The sequence below is a fragment of the Coenobita brevimanus genome, chromosome 72 (assembly GCF_032717465.1).
Source record: "Coenobita brevimanus isolate Jiangsu-jjx chromosome 72, ASM3271746v2, whole genome shotgun sequence".
In the NCBI taxonomy this organism is placed as follows: domain Eukaryota; kingdom Metazoa; phylum Arthropoda; class Malacostraca; order Decapoda; family Coenobitidae; genus Coenobita; species Coenobita brevimanus.
This window is the reverse complement of record NC_137025.1, coordinates 6,502,501-6,525,000: the sequence shown is the minus strand read 5'-3', so window position 1 is coordinate 6,525,000 and position 22,500 is coordinate 6,502,501. Positions and strand designations below refer to the sequence as shown.

General features: G+C 42.0%; 1 protein-coding gene across 1 annotated transcript in view; it reads left to right on the top strand.

The window, feature by feature from the left end:
- Ino80 (chromatin-remodeling ATPase INO80) overlaps positions 1-22,500 on the top strand; it is a 499,736-nt gene that overhangs the window by 284,831 nt on the left and 192,405 nt on the right. Inside the window, 1 exon segment of the mRNA XM_080278280.1 lies at positions 10,203-10,361. Within this exon segment, the coding sequence (XP_080134406.1) occupies positions 10,203-10,361 (159 nt within the window).

The window sequence follows — 22,500 nt, the reverse complement described above, 5'->3', positions numbered from 1 at the left end:
CGAGGAGCGTTGAGAGTCACCATTAGATGACCAAGGCCGACGCGTGCAAGCATGTTGGAACCATTATAAACGAAACGGTATAATGCACGCAAAAACCTTTTGCTTGGAAATTACGGAGAGAGAGAGAGAGAGAATATAGTGAAATGAATTCCCCGAGCAAACTTGATCGATCATACAGCCCCGCTAGGTGACGGGAGAGCGCTACGTCTTCCAGCAGGGCTGCCACCCGGGCGTGGCACGAAATCTCGATCCTTCGGTCTTGAGTCAGGCGCACTGCCATTGAGCCACCCTGACCTCAGAGAGAGAGAGAGAGAGAGAGAGAGAGAGAATGTACAAAAAGGTGTTAAGAAATGCGCAAGAAAGTGCTTCATGTGTGGATTATGCTAATTTAGAGTGCAGAGGGTGGAGTTAAAGGATAGCGGTACAGGTCATCAGGAGAGAGAGAGAGAGAGAGAATCTTGCTTTTTTTAACCTCTGTAATTACGGTTTGAAGTTTATAGTCTTCTGTGATTTGTTTGGTCAAAGCCTATAATTATTTGGCATTTCCTTCGTTTTTAATTCGGACAGGGAAGTGTGGAGGTTATAATTAGTTGCATCTCTCTCTCTCTCTCTCTCTCTCTCTCTCTCTCTCTCTCATCGTTAAGGAAATTGGAGTAGCAAGTGTTCCTATCTCATCGTCCCCAATTAGTTTATGAAGTTTTCCTCTCCTCTCCAGTTAAGACAGGGACGTTTAGAGCTACACCTAGATTGCAGTTTATTTCCTCTAGTCTCAGTTAGGCAGTTCAAAACAGTTACTTTCCTTCAACCTTCCTGTAATGTCAGTAAGGAAAATCAAAACATTTATTTTAACTTTTGCCTTCCTCTTATATCAGTAATGAACTTAGAGGAGTTGAGTTGCTTTTGTCAGCCGCCAATATCAGTAAGAAATTATAAACCAGTTTTCCTTTTTTTCCCTTCGTTTAATATCAGTAAGAAAGTGCAAAGCCGATTTTACTTTACCAGTTGTGTATAATTAAAATGGGGAAATAGACAGCACTCTTTTTGTCTCGTATTTATAACTACGACGGAGAAGTTACGAGCTACGTGTACAGTTGCCAACATACGAACATGGGACAGCATCAGGATGTAGCAGAGGTCAAGCATTAGGTATATTTGACATAATTACATATTTGTTGGTGGTAGTGACATGAGTGAACAGAGGAGTCATTTGCTTGTATTAGATGAAATGACGAAGTGACTGTGGTGCATGAACGGCGAAAAATTGTAGCTGGACCTTCACTTCACGCGAACACTGTCCCAGGTTCATGTGTGGCCAGCTGTACAATGCTTTCATATATATCAGTTAAAACACTCAAAGATTCAAAACAGTATACTCCTTTTGCCTTCCATTATTATTATGACCTGGAAGTTTAATTTCTTTCCTCCTAATATCAGTAAGATCATTCAAAGCAGTTAGTTTTCCTCTCCTTTCGTGTGTAATTAAAACAGGGAAGTGTAAAGTAATCCGTAGTTTGCATTCCGCTTCCTGTCCTGTGGTGTTTGTTATACCGAGTAGCGAACCGTAAGACTGAGTTGTTTGTCAGTGTCATTAATTCTCGTATGGTCAGGACAACTTTTAATTAGTACTGTATTCCATCTCTCTCTCTCTCTCTCTCTCTCTCTCACACACACACACACACACACACACACACACACACACACACACACACACACACACACACACACACACACACACACACACACACACACACACACATTTGCATTTCCCTAGACAGTTTTATTTAGCTGAGATTGAACCATAGGAAAATGTTAGTATATTGAATTGCAGAACCACCCCGTCGTTTGCATTGGGTTTCCTGTCCAGCGATAATTAGGTAACGTAACGACCCGTGTGACTGAATGGTTTCCTGGGTGATTAGTGGCTTGTCATTAAACCCCTTCACTTCGATGACCCATTTTATGTCTGTAGCATCTTGTATTGTTCGTTTTTTTTTCTGTTGACAAATTTTTATATTCAGCTTGGGGGTGGATAGGGAGACCTATCGAAGTGAAGGGATAGGTGGAAATATCCATCCGGGACCTTAATTACGAGAACCCGTTTTATTTTGTTCTTGTTGGGGTTCTCACTTTCGGCAAGATCTCGTAGCGAGGGGGTTAACTGATAGTTACAGGTAGATACAGGTATCATCGTTGTGTAAGAACATAAGAAGAGAGGATAACTGCAGTAGGCCGGTTGGCCCATGCTAGGCAGCTCCTAGAAGAGTAACTGAACTACTAGAATGAGATAAGGATAGCAAAGAAGATAGATGTGTCCAGATATTAATAATCACGTCAGTAACAAATATTTTACATTCCCTCTTGCAGTACCAGATAACATGTGTCTTTCTTTATGTATGTATGTATGTATGTATATTTGACCGTTTGACTGTTACCGTAGAATTTCTTCTTGCTGTAAATTACTCACCCAAGTCCCTCCGTAGTAGCAAAGGGTTGCTGACGAAGTAATAATAATGATAAAAAAAAAAAAATCTATATACCGTAGTAGTTTGTGTGAGGAAGATGATTATACCAACCACACTGAAAAGACAGTAGTGTGAGGGAGGAGAGTGAATAGAGTTGATGTTCTTAATTGATTGAAGCAGCCAGGAATGTCAGTTGGATAAAAGATGTATTAATGGACTGGTTCTTTGTGAGGTTCTTAATTCTTTGAAATAGCAAGAACGATATTAGACGTTAAAAAACTAAAGTTAATGCGTGTCAGGTGCTTAAAACATTTGGGGTTATTGAAAGGGGAAATGCGGGGAGGAAGGAGGGGAATATGAAGTGGGGGAGGGAGGAGAGGAGGAAAAAAAGGGGGGAGAGAGAGAAATCAGATTACCACGAGTGTTGTAGTAATAGAAGGGTGGGTAGTGGAGGGGAAAAGAGTGGAGATTTTCAAGAGGGGAAAGGGAGGGCAGAAGAGGGGAGGGGAGGGTGCGATTATCAGATTGGTATGAGTGGTGGGGGTTGAGTTGGGGGAGGGGCAGAAGGGGGGGAGGAACCGGAAGCAGGTGATTGCACGGATACTGCTCTTTCCCCTTCCCCTCTCCCTCCTCCCCTTCCCCTCCCCTTATCTGCATGAGGGGAGGAACAGGAAAGGGTTAAGGGAAAAGGGTTAATGGAAAGGGCCATGAGCGAAGGATCTGAGGTTGATTGATCGTTCGATTGATTTTAATTTAATGGGACACTCGGAAAAGAGAGAGAGAGAGAGAGAGAATTGTCATGCTAGAAATTTTGACTGAGAAAGTTTAGGGTTGCGAGCGAAGAATGAAAAGAGTAGAGTGAATAAGGAGCGAATGAATGAGTCATCAGATATCACTAAGAGTACTGTAGAGTGAGTGAAGAGGATGAATCGGTAGTTAAACTGGGGAGGGAGAGATAGGGAAATGAGGAAACAGAGAAGGTCACTGGATAGCTGAGAGAGAGAGAGAGAGAGAGAGAAACAGAACTAAAGTAACTTTAATGAAGATGCTTAGTCATCAGATGGTTAAGTGAGTGAAGAATGAGTGATGAAAATGAATGTAGTTTGATGAGGTGAGTGAAGAAGGGCGAAGTGAAAAATGAGGTGAAGGAATAATAGCAAGGCTGGAGCGAATATTGGACGATGGTTTACACAGGTGAGGAGAGAGAGAGAGAGAGAGAGAGAGAGAGAGAGAGAGAGAGAGAGAGAGAGAGAGAGAGAATGCTGCATGGATCGAGTGAGAAGAGAAAAACTGACACCGATATTAAGCTGGGCAGGGTACGATGGCGTGAGAGATAAGAAATGGAGGGTGACCTGAAAAAGAGTAGCGTAATGTGAGTAAAATAGTGAGGGAGTTAGGAACTGAGGGTGAGAGTAATTTTAGGTGAATGTTGTGGGTGACGGGGATATGAAACACGTGTAAATTCGAGGAGTCAAGATAAGTTAAAAATTGAAAGCTATAAGAGTGTAACGTGCAGTGTGGTTGACGAAAATGTGAAAAGTAGGGTCGATGGGTACGGTGAGTGAAGGGAATGAGGAAATTGGAATTAAATATTAATCGTTGTTTGAGGGTGTACATACTCGTAAACATAGGCAGAGTTGGACTAGTTGGGTGAAATGAGTAAAGGAAGTAAAAATTAAGAGACAATAGTTTAAATGTTCGCGATATGCATGAGAAGGGTGTGCACAGAGGGACCGAGTTGCGTAATGTGCATGAAATGAGTAGAGACGCTAGAACGTAAGATTGATAGAGGTGTGAAATGTGGGTGATATGGATGAGGAATAAATGAAATGGGTCGAATCGTTTAAAGTGAGTGAAATGAGTGAGTTAGAAACTGATGACGAGAATTTATGCGAGGTGGTTGGTATGAATGGGGAAGCTGGGAATACATGAATGGAGATAAAGCGAGGTGAGTGGAAAGAGTAAAAATACAAACAAGAGAGCTAGGTTGTACGGATTCGTGTTAGGGAAGGTGGATGAGTTGAGTGATGGAGCTAGGATAGGGCGATGAGATTATTGAGATGTGTAAATGAGGGGATAGGGAGTGAGGAGACTGAGAAAAAGGGAGAGATGGAGAGTGAATCTGGGAGTCGTGTGAGGTTAACGAGGTTGAGGTAAATGAGTGAGAAGCTGTAATGTAAAGCTGGTAGTCAAGTGAGGAGGGTGAGAAGGGTATGAGGTAAATAGACAGGTTAAGAGGCGAATGAGAAAGCCATGAGAGTGATGGGAGGTTTGGGAAGGGAGAGAAGGGATAGGGGAGAAGAGGTGGTAGGATTGGAGAGGGGCGGGGAGAAGTTGAATAGGTAGAGGAGAGGAAGGGTAGGGATGGGGGAGGGACTGAGAGAGTGAGGGTAGTTTGGAGGGGAGGTAGCGGAGTTGGAGGGGTAGGGGAGGCAGGGGAAGGGTAGGTAAGGCAGAAAGCACATAACTACTCCCAGCCTTGTCCCCCTCCCCCCTGCCCACTTTCAGGTCAGCCATACGGTTCTCATAAACCTGTTATGGCATAATAAACACAGGGGTCGGTGTGTGTATGTGTAGTGGGTAATGTTTGGGTATGGATTTGTGGGGAAGTGCGTATTTATAGTGTGTGTGTGTGTGTGTGTGTGTGTGTGTGTGTGTGTGTGTGTGTGTGTGTGTGTGTGTGTGATGCTTACCGTCCATTATATTGTTTCTTCCATTAAAAGATTATTTAAGAAATTGCTCTTGCAAATACAGTGAATAGTAACAAGACAGAAAGCAATATAACTGTATTACATTTTTTCTGCTGTAGTTTTAGCGATAGGATTTTGCTCAGCTTAATTTGATCATCTGGTGGAGGCCAATACAAAATACTGAATAGCGTTCATAGCATCGGAAGGGGTTCATTATGGTACTCTTGAGATGAACGAGATCATCTCGGTTTAGCGTTACGGTGGGACAATACTAGTTTGTCCAGAGCAGGGAAAGATTTCAGCCTTAAACCTCGGCTAATTTATCTTTTACTCTCGCTAAAGCCAAATGATTCTTCTCACCACTTGGAGATCCCCCAAGTTATAAACATAAGAAACTATATCGATGTTCTCTTCAGCCTAGATTTACTACTTATATATTTTACTCAGGCTAGCGTGAGACAAAAACTTTACTTGTCCCAGGGAAACCTTCAGATGTCTGTGGATAATCATTACATGGGTAAGAATAAAGTGTGTATGTCATTAGGGAAGAAGGTTATAAATCGTGAATTATGTGTTCCTAGATGTTTGATAGACGTGGCCTGGCAGTGGTGAAAGGTGTGAGGACCAAAACACCGCTAATGAAAGGTGTTTGTTGTTTAATAAATGACTTCCGTGGGTGTCCGTTCCGCCCGTGTTATTTACCTCAGAGCCACGGACGCTGGGAGAAAACACTGCACACTTACTTATGTAGTTCAGAGGTTTACTTCATTTTGTAGTACTGTTATTATTGCCAGAAAACATTGCCGTCTGAATCTCCTGGTAATTTGTGATACAGCCAATGAGAATGAATGATGATGGAGGTAAACAGTTTGTATTTTCACGAGTGTGTTAAATGTTGTATTGGTGCTGGATCGCTCATTGTTTTTGTTTTTGTTATTTTGTAATTTTGTGGGTCTCAGAGTGGTGTTTTGCAAAAGTAATTTCATTTATTTTTGTCAGAACCAGAAAAACCTGTCATATTTCAACCCATCTTTGATGTGTGGTATTGTGAGTGATGGTAATAGAGGGTAACCAGTTGCGAGATTAGTAAGGTTTGCATTTTTTTTAAATTTACGCTTTTCACTTTGACTTGGTCCAGATGTTTGTCCTTTTGCAGCTTATTTCTTATAGTTTAATGGCAAAATAAGACAACACAACGACTTTACATACCTCCCATAGCACTTCTTCGTGACGAGCATCGTATTCTTGTAGTGTATTGATCAATTGTTACAGCTAAGCATTCAAGATGGAGAGATGGTATTTTTAAGTAAGTTAAAGTGAGAGGATAGTCACGGACAGCACTTTTTTTTTTTTCTTTGTCAGACTTAACTGCCAGTATTTTGGAAGAGTAGTTTTGTCTTTAGTAAATTTTAAGAGCAGAAAAACGCCATTTACAATTCTAAGCTATATACAGTTTAGTGAGGGGCAAAATTGACAGCCAGGATTTTGCTACAATGTATTCGGTAATGGTTTGCAGTATCTTTTGCACTGAGAAAACCTGCCGTAATATTATACATTTTTTTTATACTCTGTTAGATGTTGATTTTTGAGGTTTATTGCATTCAGAAAACGCGCCATAATGCACAAGAGTTAGTTGGTGGTTTGTATTGGCTGTATACAGTTACCAGTATATAATTGTTGTTTTAGTACCGGGTGTGGTGAGTTAGCAGGTTATAATGGGTTACAGTATTAGGTCTCTTGCATTTATTGGAAGCACCAGGCCCCAGTTTGCTGGAGGTGACAGGATATTTTTATTTATTTTTGATATATATTTTTTTTAATCATGTCATCAGGGACATAGACTTGCAGTTTACTCTTTAAAGTTCTTGATCACAGTAGGTTGCTTCTGGCTTCTGCAGCTCCTGAGGGTGGATAGTGTGTGACTCGCTGTTATTGTTATTATAATAATAATAATTAGTAGTAGTAATGGTTGTAGTAGTAGTAGTAGTATTATTAACCCAAGGTTTCTTCTGTAGTTCTCGTTATTGCTATTTGGGAGAGTCAGAGTTAGTTGTTAGAGTTTTAAAAGGGTTACTCACCTTTGATATCTGGAGTGAGGACCCTTGACTCCCGTGCTTCTAACGTTCATAAATGAGCAGTAAATAGATTAATGATTTTTTTGTGTTCTGTTCGTATTTCCGAGACATTGAGTTAGAAGCATTTTTTTTTTTTTTTTTATGGTGAATGGATGGATAGATTTAGCTGGTTACAAAACGGAGATAATGGGCGGTATTCTGTTGTGGTTAGGAAGCTCGCTAACGCCTCTTCCTGACTGGTTTATATCAGATTCTGCTTCGTTACCATATTCTCAGCCCTACCTGTTTGTTTCTGATTATGCTTCGTTACTGTATTCTTGTGTGTTATTCATGCAATCAATGTGGGCATTAAGAAACATATCAGAAATATGAAAATGAATATTAATGAGTAGTTAGGATAATAAATCGTTTAGGAAGAGGTGCTAAGGGGTAGGAGTGAAAGAGATTATTGTGTCCGTTGATATGACATTGTTGTCGTGGCCTTGCAATTGAAAACGGGTTGATGAATCCTCGACACGTGAATCGTTTTGCTATTCACCGTCATTTTGGGATTGCGTGTAATGAGAGGCCAATTTTACGTAGTCGAAATTTTTGCCTTCATAATAGGATTAAAAGCTTGTATTTGGATTCCAGAGGCCTCGGTGTTGAGTGAATGAATGTGTGGCCCATTATTGCATCCTTCCATCCTTCTCCTTCCTCCTTCTTTCTTTCGCTTTCTTCTTGTGACCCTTCGTTTCTTTCTCTTCCTCTCCCTTTCCCTTTCCACCCCTCACCTCCTCATTCTTCCCTCTCTCTCTCTCTCTCTCTCTCTCTCTCTCTCTCTCTCTCTCTCTCTCTCTCTCTCTCTCTCTCTCTCTCTCTCTCTCATGTTCCTTCCTGCACCTTCCTCTCCCTAGCCTTCCCTCAACCTTCCCCTTGTCTCTCTCGCTCCTTAACACGCTAAATATACATACCAATAATCAGTGTCTGTCCATAACTAAAGAGGGTCACTATGGGCCAGAAGTGTCTTATGTCTCTCGTAAACGATATCTCACACAAGGTCGTATAGTTCTTTCATTATTGGTGGGATCTCATAACATTTCTCTTGCGTGTTTTTATTGTACCTTTTTCTGGTCCCTACTCACCGCAGTTATTATAGTGTGAAGAGCAGTATGACAGTGGTAATGGCGGTAGTAGTGATGAGGAATTATCATATGAATAGCTGACCGCCATACTTGATGAGGACGTTTGATTGATTGATTGGTTGATTGTATGTGTGTGTCATCAGCCGAAATGGGCATTAGAAAGCTGTAAATACCCATAAGTAGATAGATTCATGTTTTGACATTGAACGAAACGAGGTGATAAAATCCAAAAATACGACGAGTTCGAATGAAACAGGAGTGGAGAAAGGCGGGGGAGTGCTTTGTGATTTTATATTGGCTTTTGACGATAATCATGATGGTGATGGCTGCAGGTGATGTTGATAGTTATTTGTTTCCCTTCGTAATATCTGCATAATATTTAGCTCCAGTTCAGTTGTTCTGTCCTAACGTGCTTTCACCTAGGTGGTTCATTGCCTTCACCGAAGTCCCGTATCAGTATGCTAATAAATCATAGAGTGAATAGAGTGCTGGAGAGGGTTGCCTTTACGAGATAATACTGATATAGCGGGGAGGCTCCACAGACCAATTATACAAACGTTCCTCACCTTTCTTCCTATCTCCCGAAAGGAGGATGGTGAGCAGCAGAAAGGCAGCTTCAGCCTGCAGTTCACCAGTCTCACGTCCTGAGAAGTTGAATAAGAAGTATCATTTAGTCCCCCTTTTTCGTTACGTTTTCTGTGTCCAAGACGCCGAGGACGTTTTCTTTGTCTGGCAGGGCGGGTGCATCACTTCTCACCGGGGCACGCTGATCTCGTGTACAGCCCAACCAAAGCTTCCTGTCACGAGTCAGAGAGTTTATGTCGTGGTGAAACCTTGTATTTATCGTTGTTTTTGTCTCGTTGGAATGTGTTATGTCTGACTACACTGTTATCATCATCATCATTTTCATAATTCAATTTCCCGTTGTTAACAAGGGCAGAGAATGTAGGTAATAGGCTATAAGGTCTCTGACCTACACCATGTCTTAGTATATAAAAAAAATATATATATATATATATATATTATATACATACATACATATATATATATATATATATATATATATATATATATATATATATATATATATATACACACACACCGGTATATATATAATATATACAGAGAGAGAGAGGATTTAGAAAGTTTGCCGTTACGCTTGGGAATCAAGCACGAGGGAATCGGAATGAATGTTAATAAAAAATACAGGAAAACAAAGTCCGCAGTAAACAATAATTTACCACCGCAGAATTATGTGATTGGAAAGATTAGGAGAAATATACTGAGGTGGTTTGGACATGTGGAGAGAATGGAGAATGAAAGACTGACTAAGAGGGTGTATGTAGGTGAGGTGGAGGGAGGGAGAGGGAGGGGTAGACCGAGGATGAGGTGGAGGGATGGAGTTGAGAGGTATATGAGGGAAGGGGGGGTGAGTTGGGGGGAGGGGAGGCAAATGGTGGGTGACAGAGTGACTTGGAGGCGTTTTGTCTGCGGCCACCCTTTGCGGGATTAGGGCGTCGGGCTATAGATAGATAGATAGATAGATAGAAATTATTAGAAAAATATAGGAAAAAAAAAACGGGGAGATGAGGAAGTGAATCGTGATGTATTTTTCCTACTTAAACTAAACCTTATGTAAACCTTATATTATTATTTATATTATTATTATTATTATTGTTATAATTATTATCATTATTATTATTATTATTGTTATTATTATTATTATTATTACCCGTATTATTATTATTATTGTTAAAATATGATGACAGTGATGATGTATTCTGCGTTTTTTTTTTTTTTTTTTCTTATTTTACACATTTTCTTGACATACCTTCCCTCCATTTGTTGCAGGTAATCTTCTACGACTCCGACTGGAACCCCACCGTGGACCAGCAAGCCATGGACCGCGCTCACCGACTGGGCCAGACCAAACAGGTGACCGTGTACCGACTGGTGTGCAAGGCCACCATAGAGGAGAGGATACTGCAGCGGGCCAGGGAGAAGAGCGAGGTAAGGCACAGCAAAATTTATTATTGTTATTATTATTTTTATTTTTATTATTGCTTTTGTTCTTTTTCTTTTTATTTTTTACACCTTGCCTCCGATGCAGACTTGTAGTTATTCTTGCTTTTTCCAGACGATTTTTTTTTTTTTTGTTACATAGGAGATACCAATCGTACTGGAAAAATTAATGGAGGCTTCATCTTAGTCCTTCTGTTCGAAAGGTCTCCAAATAAATTGCATATAAGACTGAAAGTGGCATGTTAAATGAAAAAAAAAAAAAAAAAAAGTAATCGGGGTGAGAAAGGTAAGTACCCTGTATATAAATTAGGAATACACGTGGATGAAGATCATTCCTCATCCCCCCCTCTCTCTCTCTCTCGTGTGTGTGTGTGTGTGTGTGTGAAACTTTAATTGTACGAAACATCAAAACAATTATTCGTGATACATTTAGCCAAACAGACAGGTCAACAGTAAGGTCCTCCGTACATGAGTCGCTGGATATTTCCCTGTAACAGTAAAACGATTAATAGAGGTTCTTTTAACGCACTGTCTGCTAGGGATGCCACCAGCTTAACATTTTCCTCTGATTTTAGCCTGAACGAATTACCTTATTGCGTTTGTGGAAGCGGGAGCATTAAACCCGCCAGCCTGATGACGTGTTTATTATACTCTAACTACAAGCGATTATATTGAGCCCTGGAGAGAATTCTAGAGTTAAAGGAATAAAAGGGGAAGCTATTTAACATTCCTAGTACGAAAATTGAATGATGATAGGAAGAGTATAGTAAAGATGACCTAGATTTGAAAGGATTTAAGCTATTGTCTGCGCGGCTTTTTACCAAGAAAGAGGCAGAAGGGTAAGGTTGATTACGTAAAGATTAGTTTTTTGAATTGTAGGGAAGGAATGATAAGGAGTTTTTCGTGACAGGATTATAATAGTTTTTGTTGGGGTCTGCCTGGGTGAACTCAGGGGTTGGACGTTTGGCGGTAGTAAATATTTCCTTAGGTTGTGTCGTGTTGTCGAATTATAAGGAGTAAACGGACAAACACGATCAAAGAAAGCCTGTTTTTGTGGAGGAGGTTAGCTGGCAGAAAGGCGGGTAAGCATGCAACAGACAAGCAAATAAACAGTCTGGCAGGAAGATTGGCATGCAAGTAAACACTGAGCAGGGAGATATACAGGCAAGCAAGCAAGCAAGCAGGCAGGGAGATATACAGGCAAGCAAGCAAGCAAGCAGGCAGGGAGATATACAGGCAAGCAAGCAAGCAAGCAGGCAGGGAGATATACAGGCAAGCAAGCAAGCAAGCAGGCAGGGAGATATACAGGCAAGCAAGCAAGCAAACAGACAGGGAGATATACAGGCAATCAAGCAAGCAGGCAGGGAGATATTCAGGCAAGCAAGCAAGCAGGCAGACAGGCAGGTAGAGGCGGTGGCCGAATTGGTAGAGAGGCGGCCTGCAGTCCTGATGGACCCAGGTTCGAATCCCGGCTGGGGCAGGAAACAGTTTAAGGATTTGAATTTAATAAAAGCAGACTTTTCTGATCTACCAGATGACCCGCCGACATGTCATAAAAGTACCCCCGCTAATACCAATACATCAGTCCTGTATGAGACAGCCTTAGCATGTATTCAATATGGACGGTGGGGGTTAGCGCCGAAGTGGTGACATGTGAAGGTGTAGGAGGACTACTGGGCCTTGGGATAGGCTAATGCCCCCGAGATATACGCCCTGAAGCCTTTGCCCAGAGTCGGACACACACACACACACACACACACACACACACACACACACACACACACACACACACACACACACACACACACACACACACACACACAAAGTAAGCAGGCATATAGATATGCAGACAAACAAGTAGGCAAACAGGCAAGAAGAGAGGCACGCAAGCAGGCAGGAACACAGGAAGATAGACAAGCATTCATGAAGGCACAAAGGAAGGCAGAAACAAGCAAGCAGGGCGAAGAATACTCAAGCAAGCATACAAACAGGAAGAGTTATATATTGCATGTAGATAGGCAGGCAGGAAGAGAGGCAAGCAAGCAGATAGAAAGGAAGAAAGACGAGGAAGAAAAGGAGGCAGGCAGGCAGCAAGAAACTCAGACAAACAGACGGGCACAAAGAGCGATGAATGTAGACAAGAAGGACGGGAGAGCAATGGCAGAAAGAGCAGTGAATGCAGGTAGGCAGAAGGGCGGGTAGAAAGAGCAATGAAGGCAGGCAGGCAAAGGCAGAATGAACAATGCAGTAAGACTAGGGAGGCAGGAAGAGTGTTTCTGGGAGGTGGACATGCAAGAGCAATGCATACAAACAGGAGATATTTAATTTATAATGACATGCAACGTTGTATAATCCTGTGTTATTTTATTAGTTTTATGGCTGGTTACATTTCATCCAGTAAGTTGATTTTTTTTTCACCTCCATTCACCAAACTCATCCCGGCTCGCGTTCCCTCACTCAGTCATTCAGTCAGCGAGTGAGTGAGTCAGCAGGGGGTGGTTGTGTGTCAGCAATCAACGCGCCACTCCAGATGTAAGTGGAGTGGTGGCGGAAGTGGTGGTCGTGGGTGGTTACTGACCGTATTAGTGGCTACGGTCATTACTGCGGAAGGCGTGGGTGGGGAGCTGCTGGGGTGGGGAGGGGTGGTGAGCAGGTTGGGTGATGGAAGGTGGGTGGGGGAGATGTTTAAGGAGCGTAGGAGGTGATGGAGTGAGACAAGGTGGGTGGGGAGAGGTGTGTGAAGGGAAGAGGGATTTGGGAGGAGGTGGAGTGATGGAGGGTAGATGAGGAAGCGGCATTGAAGTATGGTAGGGAGAGGGATGGGTTGATTAGGAGAAGGTTTGGGTGATACACTATGTGTGGGGAAGAGATTTAGAAAGGGGAAGAGAGGTTGCAGTGGGGTGATATGATGTGGGAGAAGTGTGGGAAGAGGACGTGGTGTTGGGAGGAGGTAGAGTGAAGGATAATGAGTTGGGGAGAGAGGCTGGGGAAGTGTAGGAAGGGGAGGTGAGTTGGAATGAGCTGGGGGGAGTGGGGAGAGTAAGAGGTGAATAAAGTGTGAATTGTAGGTAGGGCAGGGGGAAATGATTAGAGCTTCTGGGAAGTGGGATACTGTGGGGATGGGGTAGTTACAGACTGGATGGGTGGTTGGGAGGGAATGGGTGAAGACAGAGGGTGGGATAAATATAGGTAGTAAGTGGATGTTGGGAAGTGTACAGGCGGTGGGTAGGGAAATATAGACTTAGGGTGAGGAAAATGTGGACTTCGTTGGGGAAGTGTTGACAGAGGTACCGTGAGTGGTTGGTGGGGAGATATTGGGGGGAAAGGATGAATAAAGGCGGGGGAAATGCTGATTGTGGGTAAAGGGAATGTGGGTCGTGGGTGGGGAAGTGTGAATAGAGGTTGGTGGAAGGAGTAGGGAAAGGAAACACTGGGTTGGGAAAGTGTACACAGAGGAAGGGGAAAATGTAGGCTGTGGGTTGAATGTATGCTTATGTAGAGGAAGAGGGTATGGGAATTAGGGAGTTGGGGAAGAGACGAAGTAGTGAGAGAGAGTGAGAATAGAGTAGGGTGAGGGATGAGCACGGGAAGTTTAAAGTGTACATAGTAAGGAGAGAGCAGCGGTATTGTGTTGAGAGAGAGAGAGAGAGAGAGAGAGAGAGAATCCCTTTCGCTTCGAGGGGTCCCTCTTAAGTCAGTATAATCGTTTGAGAATATCAGGAGTAAGAAAATCGTACCAGAGGGTGAGTGGGGATTGACTTTAATAGTGCGTGTTAAGGTAAGGGAATAGTGAGGAGGGAGAGGAGGGGGGTGACGATTGAAGAGAGGAGAGAGGAGCATGTGGAGTAGAGCTGAAAACGTATGGGGAATGTGGATTGAGGGGAAATAGTTAGGGGAGTGAGGAAAGAGAGGACAGGACTGCAAAGAGAGGAAAGGGATTCATGGAGTATTATTAGAGTAAGAATGGGGAGTAGAGGAAGAAGGGAAAGAGTGGTGGTAATCATGAAAAGGTGAAGGAAGGCTGACCAGGAAGTGTACAGTAAATAAGTCATGGTGTAGAGTAGATGGATGCAGTGTTTTGAGGAATGGAAGGGGGGGGGGGGTGGATTTGGTAAGTGAGAAGTAGGGAAAAGGGAAAGAAGAATGATGGTAAAAAAAAAAAAATAATAATGGGGGGAGAGGACGATGAGAGGTGAGAAGTCAGGAACAGACAGACAGAGTTAAGGGAAGAGTATGAAATAGAAGACGAACAAGGAAGGAGAAGCATGTTGAGTGATGAAAAGGGAGTTTTAAACAATAGGAAAGAAGGTGAATGTAGCTTGTGTGAGATTATAAAATGAAGGGAGGGGGGAGAACTGTGGGGAGTCCATATAAGTGATGATGGCAGTAAGGGGTGAGAGGGTGTAGGAGAGGGGTGAGGCAGAGGGGAAAAAATCATGCAGGCTTGATAAAACCGATGAATATTGTTTTGGGGTGAAGAGGGAGGGAAATAAATGAATACTCTCCTTGTTTATCTGGTTTAATAGTGTTATGTAATTGGAAATTGACGAAGATTATGTTTGTATTTGTTCTGCCTCTTTTGACAAATTGGAATGGTAGCGGTAGATCATTTGGGTGGATAGAATAATTGGCGTAGCACAGTCATGGACAAAAGTTCGTCAAACATTCACCACCTATTCCAGTAACCTTTGTTCTACTGGCTGATATTCCCAAGCTGCGAGAGGAATGGTACGTTTCTTTTGCCCATAAATGATTCAGAGAGGAAATGCCCCAAGTGTGAAATAGATGCAGTGGAATACCAGGCAAATTTTTGTTCCTAACTGTAGGCTACCCACAGCACGTCGAGATAATTGACCAGAGGGTAGAGGAGGAAGTAATTTGACTGGTAATGATAGGGGAGGGGGTGGCGACGTAATGGGGTGGCAAAAGTTGACATACCGGTAGGATTAATGATTGTCCTTTCGACGGTAGGTTGTTATAGAGAATGCATGACTTGTATGTAATTTATAATGAAGTGTTAAGTGTAGGTGTTGAATTAGTTGCACTTATCAGTCATACTCATACAGGTACAGTTTCAACCACTACTCCATTTACACTACTGGGATTCTGAACTAATGAAGCGATTTTACAACCCCACCAACTCCCTTGAATATTACAGGTTTAGCAGACTCTTATTAGGTTTTGACACAGTTTCAAGGCAGTGTACAAAAACTGTTACTCGTTGAAAAGAAGTTTGCGGTATATAAAGTGTAATAAATGACAATACGAATTAACAAAAACTTCCTCGATCGAGAAGAATGTAACTTTATTTTCTCGGCACTTTATTGTTAGGTTTAGGTAATTGGAGTGTGCGAAATTGACTGTTTGCTTGAGTGTATGAGAATGAACTCTGAAGATGATTGATTGGCCTTCATTTAGCGTAATCTTATCGGTCGGTGTGTAAATTAGTATGATTAGACAGTAGGAAAGTTAGTGTGACTGGCTGATGATTAGGTTAGTGTGAACTGTGGGTGTGCAGATTTGTGGATTAGTTGGATTAAAAATTGGTGTGCATGCTTAGTGGTAGGTGGGTAGGATTGTATGATTAGCCAGTGGGAGGGTCATGGGATTGGTTGATGATTAGATTAAAATGATTGTGTTTTTGTGAATAGGTTGTTTTAAGAATTTGTGATTGGTCAGTGGATGGATTGATTTACTTAGATTGGTCGGTGGGTTGGTAAGTGTGAATGTTGAGTGGGTGGGATAGTGTGATCGATGGCTGTGGATTAGTATGATTGGTTCCTGTGGAGTTTGGCCCCAATCCACGGCTTTCCTAGAAGAGGAATTACTCGGATATTCAGTGTAGTGTGTGTGTGTGTGTGTGTGTGTGTGTGTGTGTGTGTGTGTGTGTGTGTGTGTGTGTGTGTGTGTGTGTGTGAGAGAGAGAGAGAGAGAGAGAGAGAGAGAGAGAGAGAGAGAGAGAGCAATGGGAGGGTAATATGTTGTGTAAAGAGAGGTCGTTACTGAATAGGGTTAGAAATATCATAGATTTTTTTGTCTAGATCAGCCCTCCTAACTAGCCTAACCTCTGCGATGTAAAAGAGGGAAGAGGGGAGTGCTTGAAAGACGGGGACGACGAACACGGAAGAGATATGAGGTACAGTCAAATACTAGTCGTTCACCTCTTCTGCATGCTTTGTGGCTGAGTTTATAGACGCTTGAATGTGACACAGGGACTGAAGTGCTTATTATCATTCATATGTGGGTGATGATAGGTATAGGTAGGGTCTCTAATGATCGGCACCTTTGTCCACCTCGTGTCATTCAAGCATCAGTGAGAAAACAGCCAAGTGAGACGAACGGACTTCAGTATTTGACTGTACGAGAGTAAAGAGAGAATGGTATGTCTTGGTCGTTACTGAACAGGATTTGAGGTTTATGGAGATGATTTTTTCTGGAGTTGAGAGGGGTGGTCGAAATTCTGCACTACCCCTACCACCTCTCCCAGCCACACTCGTTTTACTCTTAACTTGGCCCAGATTTTCGTGCGTTTGTAGCTTATTTCCTGCAGCACAGTGATGTTAAGTCATTCTTCGTGACTAGTATCATATTATAGTGGTACTCTGTTGTTACATCTCAGAATTCAAGATGGAGAGACGACAATATTAGGTCAAGTTAAAGTAAGAAGAGTACCCCGTATAGGCTGACTTGTGTGGATGTTAAAGAGGTGAGGTGAGAGGGACGTGACCCGGAGGTGATGTGAGGTCACCGTGGCGTGTCGTGGAGTGGCGTGTGGAGGAAGGTAAACAAGGCGAGGCTGAGGCTGTGTAATATCAGGCACGGGTGGAGGTGACGTGGCCTGAAATAGAGAGAGTGCACAGTATAAGGAACACGTGCATTACATCATCACCACAGTTGATAGAGTATCATGGTACGAAATTAAGAGAAAGCAAAACAACCCCTTCAGTCCCACAACGCCTTTTTAGCTTTGTTCTTACTATTACCCGATGATTTAATTCAGTTTAGTTGTTTTACTTTCATCTAAAGGAACTAGGTCGCTCTCTTAAATTAAATACTAAGTCATGGTTACATGCAGTTCGATGAGGCTTAGTTATGAGGGAGGAATGAGTCTCCATGGTTAGTAGTTACGTTTTCCCTTCAGTATGACTACACTTGACCATCAGCTGAGCTGAAAGGAGTTGATCTCTGTCTGATGAAAGTATATGCACTCTAGTGATGAAGAGTTTAGTGAAAGATGTATCCAACCCAGCCAGTTCGAAATCTCTCTCTCAAACAGAATACAGTTGATTAATTTTCGCACTTTTTTTTTTTTTTAATCAGGCATCCATAACTCACACACATTAATAGTCTGGCATTAGCTGGAATTGAATACTACAGTTGTCCCGGCCGTGAGAGGGTTAATGGTGGCAGTATCAGCACACAGGTTCCTATGACTCCTGATTGTCTGGTGCTGACTGGAATTGATTACCGGCCGTGAGTTAGCTTTATTCCTGCTGTTACTAAACGATTCTGTCCTGATTTAGCTAATAACTTGTAGCGAAGAGGTTAAGAACTTAATGACAGTCTGCACTGTGATAGATCCCCAAAGCGACAGAAAATCGTCTGGTGGGAAAAAAATTAAAGACGTCAACCCTTAAGCAAATTAAAATCGTATAGTGTGAACAAAAGCCAAAGGACACAACCCCCTAACCTAAATAAAATCGTCTGTTGGGAACAGATATTACCTAAAATACGCTCCCCCCTAAGCTGAATAAAATCGGTTGGTGGGGAAAAAAAAAATGAAAAATGTCACCCCCTAAGCTTTAAACGATATGTGTGTGATGAGAGAAAAAATTAAATGATAAAACATGTGATCACAGTGAAGGGAATTAAAAATGAATATGCACAAGGTCAGCCAACTCTCTCTCCCACGGCGCTCTCCCATGTATGTGTACCTGAGCCCTTGTAAATTGATTGCAGTGGGAGTGAGTGATGTGCCCTGACCTACTAATATTCGTTTTTGGCAAGTTTTCCGAAAAATCTGGAAGTGAAAATGCTTAAATCTCCAAAGCAACCACTCCCCCCCCCCTCTCTCTCTCTCTCTCTCTCTCGTGAATGGTATTAGGTGATGCTGTTGATGACGATGTTGGTAATAAAATAGGTGTTAAGTAGAATAGTCAGTGAATAGGTACAGTGATGGCTGGTATTGAAGTGAATAATGAACGAATATGATGCGTAAAATGTTTCTGTTAATGATAGTAAGTTGGGTAATAATAATAATAATAATAATAATAATAATAATAATAATAATAATGATAGTAGTAATAAAGAGCTTCAGCGTACAAAATACAAATAAATAATCATATATCTATCAGTACTCTTATTTTTATTTATTTTTCTCAACCTGCTTACAAAGTCTGAAAATAATGCAGAGTTGGAGAATGAATAAACAGAAGTCTCGTGATTTAAATGCATGTTAAATATACACTGATCATTACTCATTCGATATGGCCTTTTATTGTACTCCTCCTAGCGCAAGATGATATTATTGTGTTTAAGGAGGCCCCTCGTAGTGAAGGGGTGAACAGGAAGTGTTTACGTGTATGGCCAGGTGTAAAAACGGGGAGGGGTGTTTCGTGTATGACCAGGTGTAAAAACTTCTCCTCTTGACATCTCTCCCTTTTCCCCGGAAGATATTGAGCTAGGAATTTTTCTTGTGCAGAACACTTCCCCATCATGATCATCGCCATTATTCCGACATCGTTTCGTACACAAAGATGGGGTGAGGTAGTGTCCAGAGAGATGAAAAACCCGATTGAGGGAGAACAACCAAAGTGTGCTCAGAATAAATTGGCCACTCACTCATTCACCCACCATTCATTCTTCGACTTATTATAAACAGAGAGAACTGACTTTTTAAAACATGATTTTGTTCTGAAATATTACAAAGCAGATATGGACTTTGAGACTAACTACTTCGCCGTGATGTTTTGTTTGGTTCTCTCTCTATTAGAGTATTTCGCTTACCTTTAAGCGGTATATTTCTTTTTTCCGGATGGAAGGGTTGGATAAACCCTTCATTAATCTTTTCACTACTCTTTTCATTACGAATGGTGTTTCTTAAACTGAATAGTATAATGTTTGGGTAAAAAAAAAACAGTTGACATTAGGAAAACTGGTCGTGTTAATACTTCAGCGAAAAACCCCCTTCAGTTCAGTGTCATTGTGTTTTTATCATGTTACTACCAGACATCCGCACATCGCACAAGGGTCAACTGCGCAATGCAATCAGTGACATCCGCAGCAGGGCCCGACAGCAGAACTGGTTTACCCCTGCCACATCATAATAGACCCATCCCCTTACCCGCACCTGACCTGACTAGCTGATCAGACCAAATGCGGGAGAATATCCCCTCAGGGCTGCGTCATCACTTATTCATTCACAATTTCTCTCCATTTATTTCTGTCACGCACAGCCACTCTTCCTTGCTCAACAGACATCCCTTGTGCGGTGTGGTGCGGTGAGGATCTGTCCGTTCTCCCCTCTGGGGCTAAGATGCGAATGAATGTGTTTGAATGGATGAGTAAATGGAGTGAGTCGTCCTGTCTCGGCTACCGGTACCTCCCTTTCCCTGGGGGAAGCAGCCTAGGTATATAGATAGATAGATAGACTACCAGACAACTTTAGTCAGTTTGGGGATGACTTTTTAAATCGGAGGGGTGAGATATAGCCTTCATTAACCCATTCACTGCTAGACGTCTTTCCAAAGTTAGAGAAAATCGTGTGGAGATAGTAAGAATATGAAAAGAATATACGTCATTGGATTCATGGTGATCATCTTTCCCTCCGATGCATCTAAGGGCCATATTTTTGGTGGTAGAGGAGGCTTTGTTTGTCTCATCGTTAGTGACTTATTATCCTTCGTACACATTACTTTCTCTAGCTGGTTAGTTTTCATATGATGTAAATGAACAACTCTCACAACTCGAACACGAAGTCGTGGTAGTAGCATGAAATTTTATTATATGTGCGGTAGGAATGAATCTCCTTGGTTACTAGACAAATCAGCCCTCCAATCTGACTACACCTGGCCACCAACTGAGCTGAAATTGGTTACGGATTTTTGTCAGATGAAAACAAACGGACTGTAGTGAATGAGGTATGTAAATTATCGTCACAGTTTGCATAAGTAACGTACTGGTACAAGATTATTAAACCCTTCAATTTGATCACGTGTATTCTATTTTAACTTGCTATATCCAGATAATTTTTATTCAGGTTACGGCAGACTTTTGCTAGTGAAGAGGTTAATGAAAGCTTTACGTAAATTTCTTGTTCGAAAAGTTTCTTCACAGCCTGGTTAAAACTTCAGAATGCAGAAAAAATAGAATAATAAGCATTCCACCGAAGTGAACGCGTTAAAGTGAAATGTGCAAAATGAATTACTGAGGAAGAGAGTTAAGAAATATCCGAGTTCAGTTTGGATTATAGCCTTAAATTTTGCTGAGGCTTTGGGTGTGGGAGCGTGTAGTGGAGGAGAACATGACAAGTAAAGTGATTATTGATGAAAAAATAATCCCTTTAAAGGCGGTAAGGTTAGTGCACAGGTAGTGTAATTTTAGGAAAGGTGAGTTAATTAGAAGCCAGGTAGCAACACAATGAGTAATTTGCAGACAGGGTGAGTGATGTCGGTGCGGGGTGGGGGGTGGGTGTGGATGGGGAGGGTGGAGAAGGTTGGTGTGTCGGGAGGGGAGGGGTGTTTGCTTGTATGTGTGTGTGTGTGTGTGTGTGTGTGTGTGTGTGTGTGTGTGTGTGTGTGGATAGGGAGAAGGAGGGAGTGAGGAGTAATAGGGAAGGGGGAGCGTGAGGTGATTAGTTGACCCCTTACAAGCTCGTAGAAGAAGCCTGGGTCAGTATTCAGAAACATTCCTAAGCACAAGATGTTCATAATATTGCTTCCTCAAAATTATCAGTTCATACTTATCATTTACCAATAAATATTTCGCAACCAAACTTGAGTCAGTATTAAGGTAAAAAAGTATGAACGAAACGAAATTAATTATAGCCACTTACTACCTCACCTGATCATGAAAAATTTTGTACGGTATATACATTGGAATTATCCTCACTGCCCCGCACTTAATGAGATAGTGCCTTAAATGAAGTAGTTCCTTTGATGGAGTCGTATTCTCTCGATAATTAGATTTCTTCTGTATTTGTGCGGAAATTGGAAGAGGTAAATTTTCCAGATGCCGTCGTATTAAAAGAAATTGAATGAGGTAAATTTTCCAGATGCCCGCGTATAAAAAGAAATCCTGCTTTCTTCCTGCTTATTTTTTGAAGAACGTAAATAATAGCAGGAGTATGAAATTAAGGTTTAAGAAAAGGTAATTAAGATGCCAGCGGGTGATGATGACTGGTTTTACAAAGTCCAGTGCCAGTTCCAGGTAGCTCATTTGTCAATGGGGCGCTCAGACAGGTGTAGTGCTTCTGAGGGTAACGGGACTCTGGGGTTAGATGTTTGACGCCATTAGTTGGATGTCGTGGTTGATTCTTATTGCCTGTGGACAAATAGACTGAAGTATATTGAATTTAAGGGAGACCGAGGATGAGATGAAGGGATCTGGTGGAGGAGTAGATGAGTGAGTGGTGTCAGTTTGAGGGATGGCAGCCTTATGGAGGGCAGGGTGACGTGGAAGCGATTTGTTTGTGGTCATCCCTTCTGGGATTAGGGGATCTGGCTACAGATAGACACAGATAGATAGATAGATAGACAGATAGGAGACTTTATAGTAGAGGAAATAGCCTACAACAATCCTTCATTATAAGAGGCTTTCCCAAAACTGAATGAAATAGCCAGGTGGTAGCTAGAATAAAACAAAAAAGGTCGTCATTGTCCTGAACTGATTAATCAGAGTATTGTTACTAACCCCTTCATTTCTTACGAGAGGCTGTACTACAGCTGAGTTCAGGCATCCAGTGATAAGTAGTGTAATGTAGAAAATGTGTCATCATTCTGAAGGAGTTAGCTCTCAGGTCGATGACATCTTTATTCTTGCTAGCATCGGGCGATTTATTCAGCGTTTGATGAGACCTGTCGTGGTGATGCCGAAGTTGGGAAAGAATAATAACTGTAGGGAATGAGGT